Genomic DNA, 20,016 nt, shown 5'->3' on the forward strand with positions numbered 1-20,016 from the left:
ATCTGCTCATCTAAGAGCAGTTAGAGCACAATTTCCTTGAATAAGATGACAGTAACTCTGTGCTAACACATAGGAGTTTCAATCAGGCAGTCACTAGGCTTTTTTGCTTGCTTATTTTCACAAATTTTAAGATGGGGAGTACTTCTTCAATCAAGTAGCATAATAAGGAAACCCAAGGAAATAAAAGGAAAAGGGCCCAGGAATGTTTGCCAGTGAGAGATAACAAAATGAGATGACATGGGAAGGGACTGACCCAGATGACATTGCATTATCCCTGTGAGCTGAGTGGCACATTTCTGCCTTGGAGAGTCCAACTGCTTCCTGCTGAGACCCAATCAAGCAAATGATGGGGAAAAGTGCCCTAGTGGGGACCACCAGTGTGCAGCCATGGGAATGCTAGTGGTATGATCACACAACTTGTGTGAGGTGCCAGGAAGGACCTTCCATCATTAAACTGGAGATTCTAGTTGCAGCCTGCAAGTTGGTCGGCCTAAGTGGTGGTGGAATCACTTCTTAAGCCAGTTTGCCAATCCAGGTGTGTCAGTTCTTCTGTCAACTCATAGACCTATCAAGCCAGTAGAGCAAAGAGCAAATGTAGTGGTGTGTGGTCATTATTCTGGATGTCCAGAAATCCAAACAAAGAAAAGTGTGATGGCCTTTAGACTGATCTCATTCTGTAGTGAGATGTAGTCTATTGTAGTTTACTGTGGAAGAGCATGATAGTGGTTGATTTATTAAGATACTGTTTGCTTATTAAGTAGCTTAAAAGGTGGAGGCATTTTAAAGGGAATTATGCATCATCTTCTCGATTTATTGGGTAATTCTATAATCCACTTTCAACTTTGGTATTCCAGCTCTCTGTGACTTGAAGAACAACAGTGCAGTGCAGTGAAGGACCTGGTCCATATGGAATCTCAGGTGATCAGGGTAAGCTTGCACTGAGATTGTTTAGCTTCTCCTGATCTCTGAGATATTACTGTTAGACTATAACTAGTAGCTGAGCTATCTTATCTGCAAACAACTTTAGACACTTCTGTCCACACCTACGTACTTATGCATACGGATGTAGGATGAGCATCAGTTAGTACAGTTGTTTCAGTGGACCTTCTGCCACTGCCCCCACACATGCAGAGCTGCCTCACTCCTCACCAAGAATAAGGCTGGTGCAGCTAGTGACTCCCACCATGAAGCTTCTTAGATTACTTTTCTACAGAGTAATTAAGAGAGAGAAAAAAAGAAGCAATGCATTTTGGAGGTGCTGCTGGCTCAGCAGAGAAACTGCTGTGGGAGTGTTGTGCACAGTGCACATGAAGAAAAAGGAAGGAGAACAGACTCTCACAAGAAAAAGACTAAGAAATTACTTATTTTCCAGGTACTTCTGTTTCTAGACAGTAGATATTTCTTCAAACTCAAAGGATCAGAGTGGAAAAGGTGGAGGCAATAGGTAAATTGAAGGAGAGGAGATTAGCAGAGCACCAGCTTAGCTCAGTATCATAATGAACTTATCTTCCTTGAAAAATTAGCTCTAAGAAATCATTTGTTTCCCACATAATGCATTTCACTCCTTCCTCTGTGGGAGGGATCTGGCTGCTGAGTGCAGGCAGAATAAGACAGACCACTGCCTCTAATTCTGTAAGTTTTGATGAAATCATAAAGAATCAGATACGAAATAACAAGTATGGGAATTTGATACCATTTTAGCAATACTCAGATTTCTCTGGATACCAAGGCGAAAGAGAAGCCATTCCTTAATGACTGATTATAGCTTCCTGCCTAAGTAATGCACTGCTGCAGCAGTCATGGCTCAGTGGTAAACTGCCCTTGCTAGAAGTTTTTTTTGTTCATGCTTAGTGTGCCCAGGCAAGTACACTCTGTGGTGTATCCTCTGGGCTTTTGAAATGGCCCTCACTGCAACGTATGAAAAACTGAAGAGGGAGGGTTTTGCACGCATTGCACAGTGTTCTTCATCTTCATAAGGACTTATGCACACATTGTAAGTATTTTTACCTTGATTAGTGGGGTTTAATGACTGACAGAAGCAGTCAAGCATACCTATCCAACACTATTAATAAGAGAAGGAAATCTAGAACCATCCTGCATTGTCTCTCTGATAATTATGCTATTTTGGTGCATTCTGAAGGGAATAAATGCAATTTCATAAATAAAATATTTAACAGATTATCTTGCGGTCATTAATGGCTTGATATTAAAAATACACTGCTTAGACACCAAGGCATTTCCAGTATCATTCACTCCCTGTGCCAAATTTGTGGTCTGTGATGGAAGCATACTTTCAAGAAGGTGGCCAGTGATCTTGGCACTTACCAATTATCACAATTCATTTCTGTGAACTGTGATAACGGAGCAATAATAAAAACCAAACATCATTCTCTAAACAAAGAAAATCAAACCAAACCTCTGTTTATTGATCCACATTAGGAATCTCTGCACCAGGCTCAGTGAGTGGAAAAGGAGCTGAAGTGTGTACGGTATGGCTAGGCCTTTTAAGACACGTAGCTGAAGCAAGAGAGAATTTATGCTCTCTTTATGCAACCTCACAGCAAATCTGCCATCCTACTGTACAGTGCATTATCTTCAACATTTCTTTAAAAGAAGCACAGAAAATAAAGAAAGGATTTTCACAGCTGGCAAAGTACTAAAATATATTAACTTTCACCAGGAGAATATAATGGTACTGCTGTTTAAGAAAATTCTACAAACTTGTTAAAAAAAAAAAAACTAAAAAATTCAGGTTTTTAAAGTGGAAACTTTTCTCCTTAGATGATGGAAGAGAATGGGGAAATAAAGAATCAATAAATATTATCAGCCTTTGCAGCTGAAGTGAATAATTACAGTTTTATTCCTTTCAGGTTTCTGATACACAGATTTCAGAGTTGACTGCAGACTTCAAGAACCATCTTTGCCTTCTAAATTGAAGTATTCCAGGTTTTCTCTAATTAACAACCACTTGCATAGTACATCTCAGGCATAGTGCCTATTCACCAGCCACATTTCTAATAGATCTGTTATTGCACAAAAATAAATGTGAGAGGCTTTCTTTATTAATAGTTTATGAAGATAGCTCAATTACAGCTGACCATACAGTATTCTTGCTATGATTTTCTCCTGATCCTCTCTCTGGAGTCTCTATTTCTGGAGAGCCAAAGCTTCTTGAAGTCATAGTACAATCTCCTGAACAATAACAGTTTGGACTTGGTGTGGGGCAGCATCATTTTGAGAAATAGCTGTAAGAAGTGCTCAGGCAACTGTATTTGTACAGAGCACCAACTAATTAAAGTAGAACCTCTGGCTTTCTTTTCCCCTTAAGGTGACAGTGTCTTAGATCTAAAGAAACAAAACCAAAAAAAACCTCACACAGGAAGCAGGACAGCCTGTATTAGACACCAGTTCAAAGAGGAATAAATGAAAAAAAGTCTGATTTATCCACAGGAAACTGCCCTGGATCAAGGTTTTCACAGTTACCTACTTTATTACCAGTTCCTTTTCACCTAATCAGTCTCACTGCATGTTACAACAAAATAACGACATGAAGAACTTCTTGGAGCAAGGTGCTGCAACAATTCTGTTTCATACAGTGGCACTTTCCTTCCTCTGTCCTTTCTCCTTTCTACTCTTCAATCCCTCATGATATTTGTGTTACCTTCTGGATCCCAAGTTCTTACTCGCCAATAATTTCTACCCACACGCAGCCATAAGACAAAACATTAGTGCAATATGAAAGACAAGCTGTCAGATACCCAAAGGTAGAATCAAAAAAGAAGCAGAGAAGGAGGTATTTCTGTATCTGTATCGCTGATTGACAAGCCCTGTGGAAGGACATGTGCATGCATTTACCATTTTAAAGAAGTAATCATGCTTGCCTAAAGCATCAGCCTTAGGAGGAAACCTATAGCTTGAAGGAATTAGTGCTCTTGTAATTCTCAGCAGCTAACTTGTATTATTTATTTCAGATAAACATGGCTGAGAGTTGATGGACACTTATTCCATAGACACCGGCATTTCTGCTTTCTTCTGTACCATTTTCTGTTTTGCATAATACCCTATGAGAGTCATTTCTAGAGTCTGGAGGTTTTTGAAGGCTCACAAGAAAAAGCATAGGGAGAAGAGCAGTACTTTGATGCAGTTTTAACACTGGCCTAGTGGATAATCGGAAGAGCTCTTTTATTATACGACTACATAGAAAGCAAAGCATGGTAAATCCTGCCCACATCCCAGGGCCAGTAAGAAATGTAAAATAATAAAAACAACAACAACAACCCAACACCAACAGTACAGGCTTTCTCAACAAAGTCACAGTTAACAGTTTAATGGCAGCTAGTAGGCAAGATCTGCTCTTCTGAAAGGAGCATGAGGCACATAGCAGTTTGAAATGTGCATAAACATGCATGTACAAAAATTACATCTTCCTAAAATGTTAAAAGCAAATCAATTAAATGAAGTCCTACCTTGGAGAGCCTGGAGTGTACGAGTCTGTACAACAATACAGAGCTGCAGGACCAGCTGTGGTGCACTTTCCAGAAACGTGGCTAGCAAATGCAGCATACTCACATCTGCATACTCATACACCATTTTCCAATAAAATCTCCATCTGTCATTCTCTCCACTCTGTCGACTCCGGATACCCAAGTATATAGTGTGGAAATACCTGGAAATAAAAGAGATAAATTATAGAAACACAGAATGATATTTTACAGGTAACAGTTTTGCTTGAAAATAACCCACGTTTTCTCAATGTACTTCGATGTTTAAAGTGAGGACAAGATTTGCCTTCATAAAACTGTTTAAAAACCTTAATTTTGTGTGTATATATATATATATATATATATATTTTTTTTTTTTTTGTTAAATAGCACTCCTTTCACAGACCCCATTTTCTGAACAGAAATGTAGGGGAGATATATTGATTATATGGTCTCTCTTGGAGTTTTTTCAAATAACAGTGGGAAAAAAAACACCTCAGTTCTGTGATGGCCTCTACTCAGAACCTGCAAAGAATGGAGTCCATTTCTGTGGAGCTCTATGTGAACTTGGAAGACCACCAAGGCCAAGCCTTCCTATGGATGAGCTCCTGATTCTCCACACATCTAGAGTTTACTATTACGATGCTTCATATACAGTCAAATGCATAGTGCTCTTTCTCATAGACTGACTGACTATTTTAGAAAGACAGAAGATCTATCAGTGAGTTCCTATTTTAGGAGAAGTAGAGATCTGGCTGTGAGTCGCCTTAGTGACAGGAACTAACTCAACATGATTGCTTCTGTGCAGCAGCAGCAGGGAGCACCAGCAGGAGCCAGGATCCCAATAGGCTCATGGTTGTAATTGGCAGATAAGGGAAACAATGTATTGTAGACTCACAGAATCTTAGAATTATAGAATGCCATGGGCAGGGTTGCCAACCACTGTTTCAGGCTGCCTAGGGCCTCATCCAACCTGGTCTTGAACACCTCCAGGGATGAGACATCCATAACTTCTCTGGGAAGTCTGTGCCAATGCCTCACCAGACTCTGAGTAATGAATTTCCTCCTAACATCCAATCTTAATCTCCACTCTTCTAGTTTAAAGCCATTTCCCATTGTCCTATCACTATCAGATGGTATAAAAGTCAGTCTTACTCATCAGCTCCCTACAAGTACTGATAGGCCACAGTGAGGTCTCCACAGAGCCTTCTATTTCCCAGGCTGAAGAAGCCCAATTCCCTCAGCCTTTCTTCATAGAAGAGATTTTCAAACTCTCTAATGGGCAGAAAGTATATGTCAGCTCTGGTGGCCTATGCAAGCAAGGAGATAACATCTGGCCATCAGCCAACAACACAGATTCCAGTGGATGCCAGAGCAATGAGCTGTTTTAGAAAGAAAGGTATGTCCCATGACAGCGAAGACACCTGGCTGCTGGGATGCTTTCCCTGACCCTTGAAGAGCCTGCAGTGGTCTTTTGTGACACAGGCTACAGCACAATGACCACTCTGTGTGGCCTCTGGTCTGCTCTACTCTTACCTGCCAGGTGTGGAGTAGGATTTTGACAAGGAGCTGAAGGAAAATCTGCATCATATGAAGCTTTTTATCTTGTTATTCTGCCAGAAAATCTAAACTCCAACCCCTGCTCCTACAATTACAGTATAGCTCTAATTGAGCTATACTGAAAAAAAACCAGTCTGACCTAATGAAAAGTTATCAAGATTAAGATACTGTCTTGAATCAGGGTGTCTCGCGTCCTATCCTATCCTATTGGTCTGCCCTGTCGGGCTACTAAATGAACTGGATTCCTGATTCTCTTTCTCTCTCTGAATCTGTCACACTGTGAATCTGAAATAATTTCTTATGATATTTTAATCTTTTAAATATATTTTTACAGACTTTTTAAAAAATAAAACGATATTTTCTGATGAGGACATAATTAATATAGTTAACATAGTTAACAACTTCCAATATTAAATGTTTCAATTAGTTAAGATAAAACATTCCAGCATTCCTCCTTTTTCTCACATGCTTTCATCGTAAATCCTTTTCATAACTAGTAGAGCACAGTGAATTGTGAGGACTGTATATTTTGGCTGCATGTTACCTTTCATTTCTCTTCTAATCAGTTCTAACTCCAGAAGTACCTTCTGTCACTGAAGACTTCTGGACTCTAACAACAGAAGAGCCCAGGGTTCAGCTGCCCCAGCAGAGAATTACCTCTGTATATGCACCTAACATACCCTTGTACACAATGTACACATCAGAGCAACAGCTTCACTCAGGAACATACATCGAACAAAACCAGAGAGCAGCACAGAGTTCGTATGTGAGCCAGCAGCACTTCTACTGACAACACACATCAGAGCAGTGTAAAAGCAAAACGCATTCAGTTCACATTTAAATTAAACCACGCAAGGTGGCTCTGAATTATTATGAATTACTTTGTACAGTTTTGCTAGCAGTGTCCTTTCAATACCTAGGTTTTTGGTCATAGTTGGTTTAATTGTAGTTCTCTAGAGTCCTTTACCACAACAAGCAAGACCTGCATGTTGTTCTGCAGTTTGTGTTCTGTGGTTTTTTTGTTGTTTGTTTTTGCCTGATTCATATGTCCTTCCAAGGGGCACACCTGGGAACAGTGCACTTAGTGGGGCAGACAGCCTCTTCAACATCCTTCTTTTGAGATATCCCTGACCCTTGCTATAAATATCTAAAGTAGCTTTGGCTGCTGAAGGTTGTGCCAGGAGGCTCTAACCCTGCCAATGGAGCCATCTGCAACTTCAATTTTACAGCATTTGTGCAAAAAATACTTTTCCTATTAGGAAAATGACATGCTGTGCCAGGCAATGTCCCTAAGGGTTCTTCACCTGCTCTGCAGAGTGGCTGTGCATGGCAAATACGTTGTGATTAATGAACCCTTATGGAAATATTTCCTCTCCCATTGCACTTTATTGTGAAACATTGGCAGTGAGTTATTGGGAACTGGGGAGTCATTGCTCTTCGTCTACTTAACTCTCTGCAATTTAGACAAGAGGCAGAGGAAGAAGATACTTTCTCTTTTTACACACTAGGGACCAAATTTTAGCCCAGGGTGTTTATTTCTGTCCTATCAATTTTGGCCAAATTAATTGCAGGCTAAAATGAGCATTTACACACATAATTACTGTCACTGATTTATAGGCAGTCAGGTGATTAGACAGCTAAACATCCTCATTTGCATCTACAATTAATTGCACCAGCAATTGATGTTATGTGTGCAAATTAGTAGTTATTAAAATAAAAAGATGGTCTCATAAAATGCTTCATATATCAAAGCCAATTTAGACCCATGGTGAAATTAAAATAAATAAATAAATAAACAAGATAAAGTTCTTTTCTTGTTGTGGTTTCCAAATATAGTTTAACACTGCAACAATGACACATTCTCTTATATATATATGCATTATGTAATCGCATCTTAGACACTGTTACTGGAGTCCTATTGTCAGCAAATGCTACGAATGCTATGCAGACACACTTAATGGCAGATCCTACCCTGAAGAGCTGTTCTCATTCTGGTCATCTGGTGTCATTCTAGTGGAGCTCACATTTTGTCTGAGTCCAAGCTGTGGCCCTTAAGTACAATCACATTCAAACAAGGTATAGGAAGGATTAATGACAGATTTGAAACTATCTTAGGTTCACTGTGGAGCATACTGGTCAAACATGAAGTTTCAGGTGTGTTTTTATTTCAGTGGTGATTATATCTTAAGACCTAAACTTTGACCATAAGCAGATGCATAGAAATAGACAAAAACTGCCTACTCATTTCCCCAAAATAAGCATTTAACTGACATGAAAATAAATGGCAAGGAGTGAAGAAGTGAGAGTTTGGGCACTAGAGGGAGAAAGGGAGAAAGGAAGAAAAGGAACTACAGTAACAACACTGCCATTTAGGAAAGCAACTACTTCATCTAGCAAGTCAAGATAGTCTATTAAAGTTTCTTATTTCATTAAAAAAGACTTAAGTTTGTGGTGAAAATCTTAGAAGTAAGAGTTTCCTAAAGCATGGAAAAGTTAGAAAACTAAAAGAATACTACCAGAAAGTGATATCAGACCTTTTAAACTCTTTCTTCCCCTGAAACCAGACCACTGTTTAGTTTGTCAACACTGATATAAGCTTACTACTCAGCATGTAAAAAAGGGAGTAAGAAGTGATACTATCTATATTTCTAATAATTAGATAGCGACATATATATTATCCTTTGAGAACTGATGTCTTTTTTATTCTCAAGAGGAAATGGAGAACGCTTCAGCATTTAATTGTTTTAATTTATTTCAGTGCATCACAAGATATGGTATACATTCCACTGACTTCAGGGTTGTGCTTTATATATGGGACAAGATCTTGAATGACATTATATTGTTAATGAAGGAAGGCAGTGAGGTCAAAAGCAAACAAAAAAGCAGGTTAATCCTTGTGCTGTCCACAAGAAGTGTTCAGAATGTAAGCCAAACAGAAGCAAAAAGTCACCTAAATTTGTAGCTGCAGAAAAAAATTCTGCACTAGGGCTAAACCCTTTCATTCTCATCAGATGGTGCCTCTCCAGAGTTTCAAAAATCAAGAACTCTCATTTTCTTCCACGTTTCCATGCTAAAATTGAGGAGAGGTCAGCCTTGAGTGAGATATCTACATTTAAAATACTTCTAGTGACATTTTAATTGCATAATTAAAGCTTGCCCAATTGTGCATTTAATTGAGATGTGGTAGTGTAATTATATGATAATACCAAATATTTATAAGAGTGCTTTCCAAGTTTAAAGGGATTTACAAACAGCAGTTGATTAACTGGGATGCATGTAAATAATCTTACAGGATTCACAGCCAAGGAATTGGCAGCTGACCAACCTAATAACCTATGAGAGTGAGGTATAGCATTCATTCAAGCTCAAAACCAGGTGAGGCTCTCTAAGCCAATAATGGGAAAGCATTGGCCTTATCCAGTTTGCAGAAAAATCTTCCCATCTTTCTCCCTTGTTTTAAGGAATGTGCTTGTCTTGAATACTCCTGTCCTGATAACACTCCCTCAGCACTTGCTCCAGTACAAGGCAGACAAAGAGACCTCCCAGATACTTCACAAACAGGAGTCAGTTCTTCAGATCTCAGTTACTCTGGAAGAGAGAACTGAGTAGGACACAGAAACCAAATTCTGATTGCCTGTGGTGTTCCCATGAGTGTAGGACTAAGCTCTCCTCATTGCCCATAGTTTGGTTTCATCAGTGTCTTTCAGTCTGCTGAGTCTATCCCAAATTTTGCCATTTGTCCTCACTTCCTTTCTTCCAGCTGCACATTTTATTGCACATCTTTTGCTAGAAATTGAGATTAAGAACAGTTATATTCAGTAGCATTTCGTTTAGACAGTGTGGACAAGTATGGGCACGCACAAGCATAGAGCCATATGCAAGCTCAGTCTGGTTATGGCTCTGAGCACTTCTTGCTACAGATTTTCACATTAATGAAACCATCCATCTGATGGTAATACACACAGCTCTGGAAAAAAATGCCTTCAGTTTAGAAGTGTCAAAGATTATATTGCTACCATGTGCTTCATCTAAAAAGTCCTTAGGATGATACACATGAATGAGAAGCCATTTGCATTCTTTGGAAAAATGGAAATGTTCTGATTTCATGCCTCATGTAGTCCATATTTATTACAATTGCCTAAATCAGTAGAGGACATTTGCTTATGTTACATAATCTGGTGAAACATTTGTGAGAAGATCAAAAACCATTAATGGCTCGCTGTAGCAATCTGAGATGCTTATTCTGATGTCTAATTTACCCCTGTATCAAACAGTGCATTAAACAATTTAGCCATACCATGAACAATTGCTCTTTTTGTGTTTGAGGTGAGGAGAATAAAAATCGCTATTGAAGAGCCAAAAAAACAGTAGAATAAACAGCAGTTCTGATAAGTGGCATTTTCTTCTGTTGCCTGGTTACAAGAAAAACTTAACTGTATTTGTATCTCAACAGTATTTGTTGTGTTAAATAACAACAGATTGTTCTATTTTGTTTCTTATGTACTTTCTTATTAGGTAAGCATGAATACATCCAAAAAAATTTCTTTAGCAGGAATGCTTGCTTTCTTATCAGAACATGCTAATGCTCATTCTTTTTGTTCTGAAGAAATGGACAAATCAGTTCAGTTCTAATTCCCATTTCCAGGAAGGTACAAGCTGCAACAGCCAATTCTTAATTTTCCAATCAAATTATTTTTTGATTGGAGCATTAAGGTTTAATGTGCAAAGGGAAACCGCAATACATCCTGCAGCACAGCAGCGACCAAAGCTTGTCCAACCATGCATGATTCTGGCAATTTACCAGCAGCTGAATGTATGGGCTTAATTTACTTTAAATTACGAGTGCAGCATCTTCACCTGTGACTGAGATCCACATGAGGACAGATCCTAATGGGGAATATTTCATCATAAAAAGTGTTAAAAGCCTTATTTTCAGAATATACCTCTATTATCACAAAGAAAACCAACCCCTCACTTCTTGTATTTAATTTTCCTTTGAAGTGTTAAGATATCAGTGAAATATCTCCTTTAATACAAAACAAGACACTTTATAAGCATAAACAAAGTGATTGCATCTCTTACATTATGACTACTAAAGTATTCTACAGCATCTTCCATGACTGAGTGATCCTTCACAAAAGACCATGACTCATAGAAGCATTTTATGGACATCTGAATTTTCTTGGTTATCTGAATTAATCAAATGTGACCAGTTAACCCCAACAGTCTTCCTTATCTGACAAGGCTATACATACATTATGAGAACTGCTGGCATAGGGAGATGGTAGAAGCAGGTATGATGAAGTGCGAGTTTAATAAGAAGACAGGATGGCCAAAGGAAACCCAACATTCATGCATTTTCTTCAAGACATACCATAGGCCAGAATAAAAAAAGGAAAATGAAGAAACAAAATAGGAGAAAAATCCTGCTACACATCTCACAACATTTCTTCAGCCAGTTGTTGCCACTGATGCTATGTAACATACACTTTTTTAAATTTTAATCAGAGTCACGGCCATTTAGACATTTAGCATAGCCAACAACTTCTACTGTGCTCGTTTCTTGTATGACACCATATACCTGCATGCTCATGCTCTTTAAACACAACCACTGCTTCATCAAAAGCTGATGAAATTGCTGCGAGCCCAAGTTCTCTTGGTTTCCACTGCTGGGAAATATGGGAGTTTACTACATGTTACAAAGGCGGCAGCACTGGAACTGATTGGCTGTGTGAGACCAGACCCCTAGGGACAAGAGTATTCACAAATGAACACAAAGCCAGACCAGAGAGAGCAGGGATCCCCGTTCCATGTACCTTGAGAAGCCTAGGCTATCCCATTGTTTCAGAAGGGTTCATATAGGCTTCCTAGATCAGCAACACTAACTCAAATCTGTTAGGGAAATACGACTTTTTTTTGGTTAATCCTAGGGGGCTCCAAAGAACTAAATTCAGTTCCTGATTCTTCTTCAGTCTCCTTCTAGGTTTCTTCTTACAGACTGAAAGGTTTTTCAGAGGTTTCCATGTGGAAGCCTGCCTCTTGCCTTCCAAAAAATTTGATTTCTCTGACCAATAGCATTTGTACAGAATTTCTTCTACCTCTGCTCCTACCCTCCTTCTCATTATCCTACTTGCAGCCCTTCTAACCCTATCTGCACGTTATTAGTCTCAAAACATCCTGGGAAACAACAGTTTAGGCTAGAGATATCAAGAAGAATCAAGGAGCAGAAAATTAGACTCCCTTAAGGAGCTTCAGGCGTTCCCTGGAAAGGCAATTAGTCATGGCCAGGTATCTCTACCACGCAGCTGCCTCAGGAATATAACCATTATCATAGGCATCCTCAATTCACCAGCCCCAAGGGTTGCAGAAAAACCTAATAGTTCCCTTGTTCCCTCACATCTATGACAGAATTCTGATAACAGCCACTGGAAGTGGACCCAAGCTCTCCTCGTGAGACCAGCAGGGAAGATGAACCTTTCTCATAATCACTTGTTTGACTACATTTGAAGAATTAAACACTTTTAGAGTTAGGGAGTGGACATAGCTGGACAGAAGTACCTCTGACTTCTTCTAGGCACTGGGTAACAAGTGTATTTCCCCGTCATCCAGAGAAGCAGCTGTGCAGCATCCCAACAGTATACCGTAGGAAGAGACTAGAATGAGGCAGAGTTCTTGATGCCTTTCTAAGCCCCTTAGTAGTTCCCATAGGAGCAAAACACACAGCAGCACGCTCTTCAAATCAAGGTCTCAAGGCTGGAGACACTGCAGCCTGGGGGCAGGCTCACCTCCTGGGTAACACTGTTTGTTATTCACATTGCACACATAGAGATGCTCAGGCCCCTCTGGGAAGCTGTCTCTCTCCCAGCATCCATCTTTCAAACCACTTCCAGAGGGACTTAGGCTATTTATTGCTCTGAACCATCCACAGGGGAGGGCTCAACATGGAGTTGAAGCTCTGGAGCAGATATCAGGATAAACACCCTTGAGCATTCCTGCACCAGTTCATGGCCAGTTTTCCTTAGGGATCCCTTCAGTGGCAAGCTGGTGAACATCTGGTCAAACTTGCTACCTGGAAGAAGGAACAGCTTTACTGTGTTATTCACAAGAACTCATGCTGTCCATCACTCTCTTTGGTGTCTTTGATAAATTAAATAGATGAAGCTGTCTGCAGAACAGGCAGCTTTCCAATGTCAAGTTCCACAGGACAAAAGCTGGCAGCTGCCATTTCCTTGGTCCAAAAAAGGAAAAACAAAATAAAAAAATGTACATTTTTAAAGCAGTGGAGATGCCTGAAGTACCTTTTGTGAAAGTCAAAAAAAGTATCAGCAGTGAAAATACTAGAGAATCAGAATGGGTAGGGTACAGATTACATATTATCCTCTAAGAAAAAACATAGCAATATTTTGTCCCCACTGACAAAATATGATGTGTTTCCTTCCATATAAACGTCTTTTTTCATGACTACTGGTGTGTGCCAGAATGAATCTAGTTTGTGTCACTTTTGGGGTCTAGCACGTAATCTCACACTGTGAAGCAGAAAAAGCTAGATGCCTACACTGACCAGTAAAAATTAACTATGGCCAACTTTCCCCTTCCTCCCCCCCCCAAAACCTGAAATTCTTAAAAGAACATTGTTAAAACCTGCCTGCTCTTTCTAGCTCAGAGGAAACATACATGTGGGAAGTCTGTTTGTAAATATATATGCGGTAAATAACTATTTTTCAGCCTACTTATATAGGAGTCTACAGCTTTTTCTTTTGAAGTACTCAGGAAAAGCTTTCAGCAATCCTCAGATATAGAATACCTAGTAAGTTGAACACTCATTGTTTGGATGGAGCAATCTGTAAGATTCAGGAAGGAAAGTAGGATTAGTCACTCATTAAGATATGGACAGACAGTACTTTTGTGATTTTTATGTGATATTCAAACGACTGTATTATTTAATAGGAGTTCAAGCTAACTTCCAGTTGGTGCCTAGAAGTGGTCCTGACTAATGGAGAATGCACTTTAATTGTTTCCTGCTTGAAGAATTTTATATAAGATTCAATTCAAAACAAATTTGCCAACTAATATTATTAGCAGTGCTGAACAGCATCTTGCAAAGTAATGATCTTGAATATTAAATTGAACACTATGCGAACGCTACATCATGAACTCTATCCATATGCTTGGTAAATGCAGTGTTCAGAAATCCTTCTGGCTTGAGTTTTGCATTAGGGAAAGGTCTAGGGCAAATGGCAGCATTTTCATTGTAGCCTTTCATCAGTTCCCATAGGCCAAATCCAAAGAGCCTCAGTGAGAAAAAGACCCTTAGGAATCTAATGGGAATTTTGCCCATCTACACACCTTCTGTTTTGATCTCTTACCAATATTACAATGGCTTTACAATATTGCATGGCTTTAGAGAAAAAGAGGAAGGAACTTAAGAGGTGACATGCTGGCAGTAGCTCACATGCTAAAGGAAAAAATAGCATGAACTGGCAAGATAGCAATTACATTAGGACTTGAAAGCAAATTGTGATCATTAGAGAGCTACAATTTTTAGTTTAATGGTATTCTTCTATTTCATTATTAGCTACGTCTTAACATATAGCTCAAAATACAAAAAGCACCAAAGAATAGTAAAATGCCTATAAGCACACACGCTTCAAGGAATAGCTGGTATCAAAGGACATGAATTTATAACAAATCCTTAAACTCACTACGAATTCAATAGCCATCTTGTTTGTAAAGCTATTCAAGAAAAGAAGGCAGAGATAACACAGACACACCACAAAATCGAAGATTTTTTTTTCTTTTTAATTGTGGCAGGAATTCCCTAGACAAACAGGAGAAAAGATAGCTGACCACATAAATCTCTTTTATAGCATATTGTGAGAAGGACAACCTAAGGGAAATATGAACACAGTGGTCATTGAAAGGGTCACCACAGAACAGGCAGGAATGTCAGTCTCATAAACGTATTATGTGCTACTTGTTAGCTCAGAAAATACCCATTCTTGAAATGGTAAGTCTGTTTTAGACTTTCCTCTATGTGAGGAGTTACACCCATTTCGCTGAAGATATGAATTTAAAATAGTTGATTCCAGCACTTAAACTCCTGACTAGATATTTTCTTTACAAGTGACTTGCTTCACTGTGAGATTGATTAAGAAGCAGTCTAAGGTAAACTGAAAGACTGAAATAAGTCAGAAACGCTGAATTAGTCTCCACCTGAAGGTCTGCAAAAAAAAAAAAAAAAAAAAAAAAGCTGAGGTTTGGCATATGAACATTTTTAATACTATTTTTAGTTGGAGTAAAAATCTGTAAAGTTCTGCAACCCAAACACCATCATTTTCACATAGAGATGCATATGCATATGTATAAACCTGTCATTCCCTTTTGGTACAGGAATTTTCATTCCAGTAAAGAAAGTTATAACAACCAATAAAAGGCTTGTAAAACTTAAGAGGCTGTATTGTTAAAAAGTAATTAATATACAAATGTACCCTGCTCAAGCAGGGGCATGCAGAGCAGGGTGGCCAGGCTCATGTCCAGATGGCTTTTGAAGATGTCCAAGGAGGAGGCTCCGCAGCTTCTGGGCAACCTGTGCCTGTGCTCCATTACCTGCACAACACAGAATTGCCTGGTGTTCCGAGGGAACCTCCTGTGCTCCAGTTTGTGCCTACTGCCTCTTGTCCTCACACTGAAAGGAGCGTATCTCCATCCTCTTTGCATCTTAACTTCAAATATTTATACACATTGATAAGATCTCCCCGAGCCTCCTCATTTTCAGGAAGAACAGTCCAAGCTCCCTTATCTTTCCCTACAGGAGAGGTGCTCCATTCCCTGGAGGTATGTTCCGAGACTGGGCCCTTCAACTTGGAAGTCTAGTACTGAAACAGTGAAGATATTGGTATGATATATCTTATGGTCCGTTTTATACACATAGCATTGGTGAAAGCTTATAAGAAAATACAATCCTAACATCTGTAGAGCAAGTAGGCAGTTCTGTAACCACCAGCCCCTGTCACTGAAAATCCCTCAGACATATCCCAGTTGCCAGAGCTTGAATTCCTTGTTCAGACTGACGCTCCACCTCCAGATTATCTCCTAACTCCAAGACTGATTCTTGGCCTAGATTACAGTTTATGACTTCTTCAAGGCAGATATGAAACATGCCTTTAGAGTGAATTAAAAAACTTCTCTGCTTCAAAAGTGAAACTGATGCTGTACATAATGTTAACATTATGGCTGCTGCTAAGACCGTTTGAAATCGTTTGCTTAATTGAAGGTCATTTATATTAACCCAGGCAGCACTTCTGAACTTTCTTTAACATGTAGACACCATTATAAAATTCAGTGCCTTTGGCTGATTACAGTTGCTGATCCTGGGGTCTGCATCCCTTCTATCTTAGCTAGGTAAAATACTAGTGTCCCCATTATAATTGGGGATGACCCAAGAGCAGAACAAGACTTTCCAGGTGTGCAGCAGGTCAGAATTTGAGTAGTATTAGGGGTGAAGATGGAAAGGCATGTAAATATTCCTGACAAAGAAGGTAATAAAAACTATGAACTGCTCTTCTCAGCTTTTTCTGGGCACAGTAAAGAACTTCCTGTCTCTGCTGGCATAGATGATGCTTGACATTCTAAAAAGCTTGGGGAAGCAGGAAAAGCAAACAAAGTTATTTTTTCCCTATGGAGAATATTATGAAGATAATGAAGATTAGGAAGCTGTCCTTTTTTAGGCTCACTAGTCTCCTTTCTAAGAACAATTTGCTTGCTTATAACTGGCTCATAGGCCACAGGTGCCCACAGTTTCCAGAGGAAATTTAGGAAATGAAAGTAACTTGGAAGACTGCTTCAGTACATAGAAATGTGAACATACAGGAAGGGCAATGCAAACACACAGAGATAAACTGAGCAGCAAGTCTTGCATTTTCAAAAAAAAAAAAAAAAAAAGAGGGACTTGTGATAGGTTTAGTGTGAGGAAGACTACACAGACAGGCTGCAAAAGTGCACAGCTATGGCTGCTCTCCATTTGCCCCTTACCATATATACCATACTCTGAATTTTCAGCCTTTCACGCTCTGCTGAGAAATAAATTGCCCAGGTCTAGGAGGTCTAAAGCTAGCTCTACTAAGGACCTATGTATTAGTGTTCAAAGATGCATATCATTTCCTACAGCTAGAAGCAGCCATTTAGATTTGGCAGATGTTATTTTATTTGTTCAGGCTGAAAGGTCACTATAATTCTGCCAGCTTTATTTTCCATATTTAAAATGTCACCCCAAACAGGTAGCTAAGGTAACGCATTTGCTTTCTACATTTCTACCATTTTCCATGTCAGAGAAGGTCTTTTATGTCTTAGGAATGCTAATTAAGTTTGAGAACTGGTCTTTAAAAAAAAACACTTGAAGGAAGTGAAGCGCCTTTTTAAGACGATTGTCTCAGTTGCAAGGGTGTTCGATTCTACTGTTTTTCAGAGGGTCTTGACGTGTTTGCTTCTGGCAGTATTTCTTTTCTCTCTCAAAGCATCTATTCATGCAAGAAGAAAATTAGAACCAACGGAAAAGTTTCCTGCTACAGTCCTCCATTTCTTTGCTCACCTTGACTTGTCTCTGCAATTTGCACCTACACAGATACAAGACCAATTTGACCCCATGCCTTGAAGGCCATTTCAAAAAAAAGTAATTGAAGTTGTGGCTGTAGGGATGCTGTGTGCAAAAGAAGGCAATGACAGTGCCTTCTACTGGGATACAAGCACTACGGAGCAACAGAACACAGCAAAGAAGAAAAAATATCTCACCTCTCCAACAACCAGCAACAGATCAAGAGGAGTGCAATCTCTATTCAGAGAGTTACTGCTCCCTTGGCTACTAACCCTTAAATGAGAATGAGGAGGGGTGGACTGAGAGTCCATCCCTTTCAGTAGGTGCAAGCAATACACCTGAGCTCCCTGAGTTAGCCATGTCTTCTCACCTAAATCTCAACCGTTGGTTCAGGCTGTTGACCTCACAGTTCCACTGCCAGTGCCTACACTGATCTGTCTACTGACACCCACCTTGCACTTCCCAGCTGCACAGACCCACTCCCTTCTTGTGCCATCTTCTGCACACAGCTGAACCTGTGCTGAACTTTTTCAACATGTCATAACAAGAACTTACCCTGCGTTTCTCATTTGATTTCTGGTTATTTTTTGTCATCTTAGCTTGCTGAAATGTCTCTGAGAGGGACTCAGAGGACAAGGACTGCAGGAACAGGTGAGAGGTTTAGAAGCTATGGGGAGACAAAGGCAGGAGGAAGGTGGGACAACACTGCCCAGCATTTGGAGGGAGTCCAACAGTCATGGCTGAGCGTTTTCATGGAAAGACTTCACCAGTTCTAAATGTGCTTGTTTGCCTTGCCATATTTCTCCAGGGAATACTTTGATTCTTGTTCTAATTAGGACCCTTTTACCCTTTGCTGACATTTGAGATCCAAGTATATAAATGCATTTCAATTGCCACGCTAGTTAAATATGTTTAACCATACCCTTAAGAATCCTGTTCGCTTATTAACCAACTTATATCAGGAACATAGTGGCATAAGGATCTTTATTTACACTGTTTAATTCACGCACAGTACATCATTGTTTTTAAAGAGTTAAAGCCCTTGTTTAGTGTTATAAATTACTTGAAGAAAAAAACATTCTGGTACTGAGTTATAATTCTGAATGGTTTCCTTAGTACATTCTGTTTTTCCATCTTGTGCTTGTCAAGATGGACATGAAAGCTAAAAGACCAAAAAGAATCTCTACAAGAAAATGCTTATTTTCCTTGTAAAAAACGTTAATGATCAATGCTGTCTCTAAGAACCTCTGATTCTTTCTTCATTATTGTTGTGCATGTTCTAAACCAAACTGCAGACTGGCATGAAATACTTGTGAAGCACTGAAACTCTAGGTCAAGATAAAGACCATCATTCACTCTTTTAATTTGCTTTTGAAATTAAGCTTGAAAAAGTCTGTAGAAAAATATGTTCCTGTGCCAAGAGCTTCCTTTTGTAGCGACTGCTTAAGTATTTTCACAACTGTGTTTTTATCTGTTTTTTTTTTTTTTTTTTCCTTCTTGACCACATGGTTTGAACATACAAGTCAGTGTGACCTTACAACTTCCTAGGGGAAAAGTAGTTGCAGAGAGATGGCACATAAAGAAAGAGACACAAAAAATAAATGGGCTTTCTGCAAAATACATTTAGCATTTCTTGGCAGTCTCTGCCCTCAACTCCCACCTTTGATTTAGTAGCATCTGCTGTGATTTTCTTATCTTGCACTGAGTGGCCCAACTAGAATTTCATTATGTGAAAAGTGCATTCCATTCACTAATGTGTATCTGATTAATCTTGGCTCCAGATTACTCTATGTTAGAAACTCTTTGTAGATACTACTTCACAGAACACTGAAACATCCCACTTATCAAAAAGCATTGGCAGAAGACCAACTCTGATTGAAATCAATGGGACTGAGCCTTCTAGCTTCCTTCAAAAATTAGTTTTGATTGAAAAAAGGAGATAGGTTGAGGATTTTATGTATATGCATATACAGATACGCATGCACACATGCTCCATATATACACAGTCACATACTATATCATGTTCTTATACATCTGTTGAACACCCTACAGGAGTCTATATGTTTGCAATCTAGATTTTTGCTACAGATAGAGATTCAATAAAACCACTCTGGGGAAATTAAGGCAACGAAATGATGCAACATTGACAGAATTTCTCCCAGGTAATTGCACCAAAATGGTACCTTCCAGTAGGTTCAGCCAAAGGCTAAGAACAAACAGCCACAGGCTCACTCTTCAGCCCACTTCACAGGATGCAGTTCCCATGCAGTTCTCAGGCTCATATGCTAATTCAGTGGACTGAATAAAGACCACAGTACCCTTCTCTTGCCATAATCTTCTGTCCAGCTGTAAATGCTTCTGCTACAACTTATTCTCCTATATGAG

General features: G+C 39.3%; 1 protein-coding gene across 1 annotated transcript in view; it reads right to left on the reverse strand.

The window, feature by feature from the left end:
- The window catches only part of XKR4 (XK related 4), a 221,113-nt gene that overhangs the window by 74,332 nt on the left and 126,765 nt on the right, over positions 1 to 20,016 (reverse strand). Inside the window, exon 2 of the mRNA XM_065753274.1 lies at positions 4,467 to 4,666. Coding sequence (XP_065609346.1) covers positions 4,467 to 4,666 — 200 coding nt within the window. The remainder of the gene's footprint in view (positions 1 to 4,466; positions 4,667 to 20,016) is intronic.

This window comes from Cyrtonyx montezumae, unplaced genomic scaffold (genome assembly GCF_038088225.1).
Source record: "Cyrtonyx montezumae isolate F1298 unplaced genomic scaffold, pur_monq_1.0 scaffold_8, whole genome shotgun sequence".
Classification (NCBI taxonomy): domain Eukaryota; kingdom Metazoa; phylum Chordata; class Aves; order Galliformes; family Odontophoridae; genus Cyrtonyx; species Cyrtonyx montezumae.